Raw genomic sequence first — 8,438 nt, 5'->3', positions numbered from 1 at the left:
AAACATGTCTACTTCTATTGATAGTGATTTTAATATCAACCCCATACACAAAGAGAATATTTTAGCCATATATTACTTGTTCACAGTCTTTAAAATACAATCAGTAATTAAATTCGAATATAAAATGAACCTGAATTTTTACTGGGTTAAGTCCAACATACAATATTACATGACAATAGTATAAAGTGAAATAAAAATTTTAAAACAAAACTAACAAGCAAACAATGCAAATTTAAACATACATACATTCATACACACATGCATACACACACACACACACACACACACACACACACACGTATTCCTCATTGTGACAACCAATTAATTGATATTACAGAACAGAAAACGATTCATACAAGCAGCTTGCACGCAAGTACTGTTTATGGCATTCCATAACTATTACCAATTTTATTCTTAATTCAGACATGAGTACAAACCTTGATGATGCCATATCTATCTTGAGGAGGGTCGCAGACCAGATTTCCTCCACCCCATCATCACTTACATCCTCTGCATCTGGTTCATTTGCGAGTCAGACATCATCTTCATCGGTATCAGAGGAACACAGACGCTTGTTTAGTAGAACAATGGTATATAATTTCAACAAACTTCTCCTTTTTGCACTGTTTAATTCCATGAGCTACATCATTGTCATCACGGTGTTTCGTCTTTCTGTCTGTCATCCTGAGTTGTTGATGCCACGAAGATTTTAAAATTGAATTTTAACTTAAGTTTATGCAACTGTCTCATTTAATCAATTTAATTAAGTTTAGTCGATTCAACAGCCACTAAACTGAATTAAATAATATGCGAAAAACAATGAAACTATTAACACGGACTAATTTATAGTTTTGCCTTTCCGTAACTTGCTAATGTCCTATTGATAATGTGTAAAAATATAATATCCGCTAAACTTTAATTAAACGTTATGATTCATAAAGTGTGTTTCCATACACATAAGCCCTATAACATTCATAGAAGCCTAGTGTATCAAACAGGTCTTCTTTCAATAGAAGAGTAAACGAATATCACCATGAAATGTTATTGATTTCCCCCAAAATATAATGACCTAGGCATCATCTTTTGTTATATGAGAAAAACCCACATAATCTTTTTTTCTGTACATTTAGACGTGTCACATGTTCTTTTTGTTTTTCACAGAGATTAAATCCATATAGGTCAAGAACTGGTAGGACTGATAACAATTTGGTAAGGACTGATGGGAGAAGAAAAGGTACCCTTCATTATCACTATATATCACTATTTTATATAGTTGCTTTATTTCTGTTTTGTTTTTTGCCATATTAAGCACCCAAGACAACACTTATGAATGGAAAAATACATTTCATACAATGCATCAGGTTGAACGTGTACACACAGACACACAAATACTCTCACACAGATAGGTTATCCCATATATATAGTCAATATATAGCCTTTATTGTCTTGATGTGAAACCAGCACCACATCACTTCAACATTCAAGTTAACCACTAGAACAATGCACAGTGTTTGTTTCTTTTTTAATATTCTGTACTAGTACTATTTTGAATATAAAATAAGTACCCCAACTATTGTATTGACTGTCTGCGTGATGTGTGTCTGTCTTACGATGCACAAATGTTAATATGTGTTTGTTTCTCCCCTCTTATGTTGTTGTTGTTTCTGTTCTGCTATGTCTTTTCGTTAGTGTGTTTGACGATTCACAAATTTACATTGTTCGATTTTGATGAAATGCCTACATTTAAAATTTACAAAATGGAATTTATCACATTTTTTCACACACTATTGCAACAGAGAATATGAAACCTAAGTATGATTTATAAATACATGCATATTTATTTCTTACTTGAATTTTTGTTCAACAGGAGCGTGTGGGCATCCATGTCTCACAAACACATACCTAGCTGCTTCACTCATGCAACATAAAGTTATATAAAGTTTTAGGAAATATTGCTCATTTTTATGTCCTGATAAGTCACCAAAACAAGTAAACTGCGGTGATACATATTTCTATTTTAGGTCGCACTATGACTCGATCTTTTGTTTGTCTGAGTTCCAATACTTCTACAAATATTCCATTTCTGTAAGAAAGGAGAATCCTACGTAAAAATGGCCTTGGGGAAAAGAAAGTTATTATTCCTGCTGATGCTTTGCATGACCAAGTGAGACAGGCCATACTAAGGTAATTATGTTTTAGAAAAAGTAATGAAAGGTGATCGGCAAATTTTTGGAATGAAGGAAACGAGTGAAGTGCATGCGAATAAATGCTTGTATGTTACGTTCTAAATCTATAGAGAATGAACTGTAAAAAAAAAGCAACAGCAGGTAGGCACTGTGCAACTCGGTTTCCGCCTCTAGGTTGCTCATCTAGTTACAGTTGAAGTCATAATAGAGAAGATACTCCATCGCTTGTTGATGTGAGTTATATCTACTGTTTTTCTTGATGCAAATGTCTCTTTCAAATTGTATTAATGTGTGCACTTCTATTTCACAATATACAGATTTGTTGAGTCATAGAACTTAAATTCCTCTCAACAATGCGAACATGTACAAATTCCCATCTTCAAGGTGTTCCAAGCCTCAACATGAAAAGAATATTCCAGCTGGAAATGTTTTTCTCCAATGTTTACTTAGAATATTGTTTCTTGGTAAATCAAACAATTAAGTAATTATTGCTAAACCATCAAGCTTATGTGTGAGTGGGAGTGGTGGAAGCTAATATTTGTTGGACCATAAATTATGCGTTAAGCTCCTATTGCATTTTTAAATAGAATATTCCACAAAATAAAAGTTCAGAAACACTATGTAAAATTTGAAATGTACAGATTCAGTAGATATTGTCTATTTTATTTATAGACTTAACTGTATCCCCTTTTGCGATTAGTTTTAATACTGTACTTGTAAGACCAGGTGTTTTTCTTAACGTTTATGCGGACAAGTAAGATTTGGTTGAACAAGCTATGTCCTACGGTTTACTTGTCAAAATCAAGTAAAAGTATAAACCAAATTTTAGATACGTTCACAAAACAATATTATCTGAGTAAAAATAATTGAATGATATTCAAGAAATTACTGAAATATAATACTCGATGACGATTCCTCTCAGCACTCAACATCATCCATTCAATATTTCCAGCTTGAACCTACCTTTTAAATAAATTTAACCATATCTTTATTCCTGAAATCCTAACGCCAAACAAACACATCACATAATTGTCTTAAAATTGAGTTTAAAAGTGAACATTGATATAAAAGTGTTATCCGTACTCGAAAATAAAAAAATGTAATATTCATTATCTGTTTTCCAGCTCTTTTCCGGCTTGAGATCAGTGTGGTGGTTTTGAGCTGTTAACGCTAAAAAGTAACTCCAAAAAAGTTTTAACCACAGTAAGTCACGGAAGATGCAGTGCAGAAGACATTAGGGAGTTCGGTACAGGTCGCATATACATCAGGCCGATTCAGAAGAGTATCGCTATAATTTGACATAGAAGACTCTTTTGAAGAGCAAGAAAAGTGTTTGTCTTGTTCAAGCATGGTACCTATAAAGGACCTGAGAGAACACATGCAAACTTGTCAGGTAAGGTAGTCTGATTATCAATTAATTGTATCAGGTATTTTGCTCATGTTAAAGCTTTAACATTAATCCAACAGTATGTTACCTCCGTTTATATACAATTCATGTATATTAGACAAAGGTGCAATTTCTAAGGGCTGTCATCTTCGCAAGGCAAGGTTCCGATATGATAACCTATCACCGCCTCGACGTATCGGGCAGATATTTCTGTGTTTCATGTCTATGAATTTCACTGGATGCAACGGCAAGCCACCGCATCCAAATAAAATTAAGTTGTTCAAATGTGAACACTGTTCCTACATGATTGGGACAAGGGGAGCACACAGCTAGAATGGACGGATAAGTAAGCAATTTTCTAGTCCCAGTCCGTGTTTGCACAATTTCCTTTCTCTCAAATACACCTGTAATGGCTTCACTCTGGTACATAGTTATACTTTCGAGGTTAAACATCCAAAGTATCCTTTTAGGTCAATTGCCTCCATTATTTTCGGCCAATGTAGAATGCACCACACTATTGGTTACTTGGCATTATGTACGATGGGAGGCAGTTCAGGAAATCCAATAGATGTCGCTAGGACAAAGCACCAGTATATATGTTCGATCCGCCAAGGTGTAGATAGGATTATCATATCGGAAGCTTGGCTAGCGAAGATGAAGTGCTGTGTAAATGAAGTTTTGCTTTGCTTTTCTGTTGAGAGTATTTTTTTACAAACTTTACTGATACCTAGACAGAATCAAAGGGTATGCATTTCGTTTGGTTAGAAAGTGCCTGTTGTTTAGATCACTAAATTTATGCGATGGTATCATGTGTGCAGAGTATTTACGTAATTTTGGGGATTGAGAGTGTTATTGCTAAAAACGTAACCACATATTTTTTATGATTTTCAGAAATCAGGAGAAGATGCAGATTTCACTGAAATTTTCAAGCAAGTTGTATGTCTTTGAACCTCGGTTTTAGATCTACTTGACTCAGGACTAGACAATTTGTGTGACGGTCTTCTGTCCATCCTTCAATGCTTGATTATTTGCTTTAAATGATTCATATTTGTGTAGAGTGTGTAACTAACTCCCTCTACATTTGATAAATGATTCATATTTGTGTAGAGTGTGTAACTAACTCCCTCTACATTTGATAAATGATACATATTTGTGTAGAGTGTGTAACTAACTCCCTGTAAATTTGAAAAATGATTCATATTTGTGTAGAGTATAGTATAGTTGCACGTACAACTGATACATGATTTACATTCGTACAGTTCCTGCAAACTTGATATGTGATTTACTGGAAGTAGACTGCATATAAATGTATGGAATCCACTAAGCATCACAATAGAGCATCACTTTAGTGAAAAAGAAAGTGAGGCTCCAGTGCAGATTGATCATACATTATACATTGTCCCCTTTACTCAGTCCACTGGTCACTACCCATGTAAACTAACTAAATGTCCTGTTGGTGGATTTTTACGCGATGTTTTGCTTCATTGTCAATCCTCTTGCATGTTACAGAGTCTGATGATGGAATTTAATCATCCTTGATTAATAAATATGCCACTTCATAGTCATTCCAGTTATGTCCTACATATATTTCAACTATTACAGTACAGTTCTTATCTAAAATATATGTCTTGTAGAATGCATATGCTTTTTATGAAACTTACAGGACGACATAAATCTGAATCGATCTATAATCATCTGATTTGTCAAATGTTGTAAATATATTTATGTGTTTTCAGCGATGATCCAGCTAACGTTAGTGAGCAGCCTAGTGTTGTAACAACACACAACAACACCAGTACCGTAGACCCACCTCTCAACACTGGTGCAATGTACAGTAATGTACCCACAGTTCCAACTATCAGACAACAGGATAATGTCGTGGCCATGTTTCCCAACTCAGGGACTAGCGAGCATGCTGGCATAGTAGCAATAGTACAACGTACCAGTGAAGAGCATGGTGCTGGATCAAGAAACACTGAACGTCATAATGATGTAACCGGACATCCCAACATTGGTGATCTGTATCATACTGTAATGACAAATTACAGGTCTTCTTGTTTAGTTGACAACATGGCTGTGATTTTGGAAGAAGTGTAAGATGTTTTAAAAAAATATTTTTCGGAAAGATCCAATTATGAGATGTCACGTTGTATGGTTGCTGTATGCATTCATGCTTAGAAAAAAATTGATCAAAAGTCTTTGATCAAAGTATATGAAAAACAAAATTTCCTTCTTGAGGCCAATCTGTGCCTTTTCAGCGATACACTACTTTATATGAGATAGTGGAAATTCTTTTGTCTAGATGAGTCATAATAATGCATAATAAGATGCAGGTAACTCTAACTAGTTCATTTTACATGCTGGACCTTGTATTTTTGTGCCAAGTGACCTGTTTATGTTTCCATCTGCAAAAAGGTAACTGTTTTCTTAACATTAAAGACTGGTTTAACACAAACACACGCACACCGATAAGCACCGATTGCTAATATATCTATTAACTAGTTAATCTTGTTGAATATCTTCTGCTTTGTTATCCAAGTAAAATATATTAATTCATGTATATAGCTTGGCTTCAATTACATGTTTACAGTGGATATCTTTATTTCTCACTGCCACATGCACATGAATGAGTGTTTGCCCTTTGAATTAGTCTACGGGAGACGATGGCATAGCTCCAAAGTACGCTTTTGCTTATCCTTCTTTTTTTTTTCTTTTTTTTTCTAAAAAGAAAAAAGAAGGATAAGCAAAAGCGTACTTTGGAGCTATGCCATCGTCTCCCGTAGACGGACGGATGCCATTATTAGACTCCGTTGCTTTTCTTTTCTCTTGTTTCAGTATATATTGACGCCTTCTTAGTTTACAAAATTCCACCTGAATTTAGTAATTTAAGTACCTTGACTTCCTCTTTTTTGTTGCCACAGCAAGGACATTCATGACCCAGTAGTTGTCTTGCGCTATTTTCAAAAATCTGTAATGACTGGAAGACAATTAGACCAAACATCATTAACAGAACCGCTGGGGGGTGAAACCCAACCCATCTATGTGTCGCGGATGAATATGTTTGCAACAGGAATGGAGGAGATCTTGGAAGCGCCCAACCTTCCGGTATCCCTTGAGGTGACATTTTATGGAGAAGAGGCTTCCGAGCTAGGGGGACCAAGGAAGGAGTTCCTCACTCATATGATGCAAGAGATAATAAAAGAAGAATGGAGACTTTTTGAAATGGCTGAGGAGGGTGCATACACACTGAAAGATGACTCCGGTGGACTTGAAAGGAAATACTATTTTGGTGCAGGACTAGTTTGTGGTAAGTGTTATATTTTCGTTACTTGCTGTAGATTTAATTTTTACTATGCTGGTCATAATTCGGCTATCAATGGACAACATATTTGCGATGTGAAAATTAGGCAGAGCACAATATGCTTTCATGTTAATTTTTGTGATAAATAGCTTTGGTCTGCAATTTGGTAAGCAATCGATAAAGCAAATCGTCTGTCGTGTAAATTAATGGTATAGGTCTTTCATTCTGTTATTGAACGAAAGTATACTCTCTCTGTCTCTCTCTCTCTCTCTCTCTCTCTCTCTCTCTCTCTTGACATATAAAGCGATCCTAACTGTTTTAGCAAAAATATTTCTGACATTCTTTAACTCCTATACCTCAGTTTCAGTTTACACGACATTGTTGCATGCATGGTCAATACATTGCTATTTTTGGCGTGCACTTATATGTCACACGTATTTCAACACTAGTAAGATGTGATTGTGATGACCCACATTTCTTGCTTAACAGGCTGTGCCTCGTTTTTGGAGTTAATAAGCGTGAAACAGAAAAATGATTCATTTGGTTTAAATATATCTTTCATTTAATATCACACGCGCGTCATCTTTGGTACTTTTCTAAAGTACCCATTCTATTCTTGTTAACAATATTTTTAGGTTTGTCATTGATGCAGAACGGGCCTCTACCATGTTTCCTAACAGAAGAAGAATTGGAAACGCTCCTGTCCCAAAACTTAACACCAGTCCAGGCACAATTTAGATATGGCTTAAATCGGCTTGGTTTTGTTGATGTAAGCACAAATGAGTATCTAAACTTTCCCAAACCTACAGCTGTAACCCGGACCTATAAAACTCTTGTAACCTGTTATCATTATACACTAAAAATCTTGGCAGTGATTTTGGGACCACAATATACAATATAGCTTGTTTATTAAATAAGGATTGTAAACATTGTTAAGTTATTTTAAAAGCATAAGCTTAGCATGTATTAGATTATGTGAATATCAGCTAATCTCATCAAGCTTTATAAATTTAGTAACCCTCATATTTTCCAATTCTTGAGAGGTAAACTGAAGATGCGCATAACTAGATAAGAATCAAACTGATAATAAAGTCTTATGTGCAAATAGAAGTTATGGTACAAAGTCCATTTTGTTATTGCAACCTTGCCAATGAAATAGTTTGGGTCGATTACAACTTTTTTACTTATTGAAATGTTACTTTTCAGTTAATGCGCCGAAAGCCGTGTATTAAATATCTCTTCAGGCCTTCTGCATGGTCAACTCTGACACAGAGAAAATTGATCCATGTCCTAAAACCAGTATTCTCAGATATCGGATCTAACAGAAGATTAAAGAAGGATGGTACATATCAAAAAATCATAGCATACCTTAAAGGAGACCAGAAACCAATGGAAATATAGAATAATAATAAAAGTACTATAGCAGAAAACCTTATTCTGAAGTATCATCTGCGACCGTAATGCCAATATTTAAATATTGGCCTATCTTCTAGGAGCTGAATTTCCGTGACCTCGTATGCAAAATTTCCGCGCCTATTCGGTTACTTTCGGGATGTGACGTCAT

General features: G+C 35.1%; 1 protein-coding gene across 1 annotated transcript; it reads left to right on the top strand.

The window, feature by feature from the left end:
- The first annotated feature begins 237 nt into the window (after positions 1 to 237).
- LOC149803561 (uncharacterized) lies at positions 238 to 8,196 on the top strand. The gene is made up of 8 exons (XM_089953948.1): positions 238 to 590; positions 1,162 to 1,209; positions 2,022 to 2,184; positions 3,311 to 3,579; positions 5,310 to 5,666; positions 6,495 to 6,880; positions 7,510 to 7,643; positions 8,119 to 8,196. Exons 5-8 carry the CDS (start codon positions 5,401 to 5,403, stop codon positions 8,194 to 8,196), a joined length of 864 nt encoding a protein of 287 aa, XP_089810074.1. The 5' UTR covers positions 238 to 590; positions 1,162 to 1,209; positions 2,022 to 2,184; positions 3,311 to 3,579; positions 5,310 to 5,400.
- The last annotated feature ends 242 nt before the right edge of the window (positions 8,197 to 8,438 follow it).

Source organism: Sinohyriopsis cumingii, chromosome 3 (assembly GCF_028554795.1).
Source record: "Sinohyriopsis cumingii isolate HCF-2022 chromosome 3, ASM2855479v2, whole genome shotgun sequence".
Taxonomy (NCBI): Eukaryota; Metazoa; Mollusca; class Bivalvia; order Unionida; family Unionidae; genus Sinohyriopsis; species Sinohyriopsis cumingii.
Note: the sequence above shows the minus strand (reverse complement) of the source record. Positions and strands in the feature narration are given on the sequence as shown.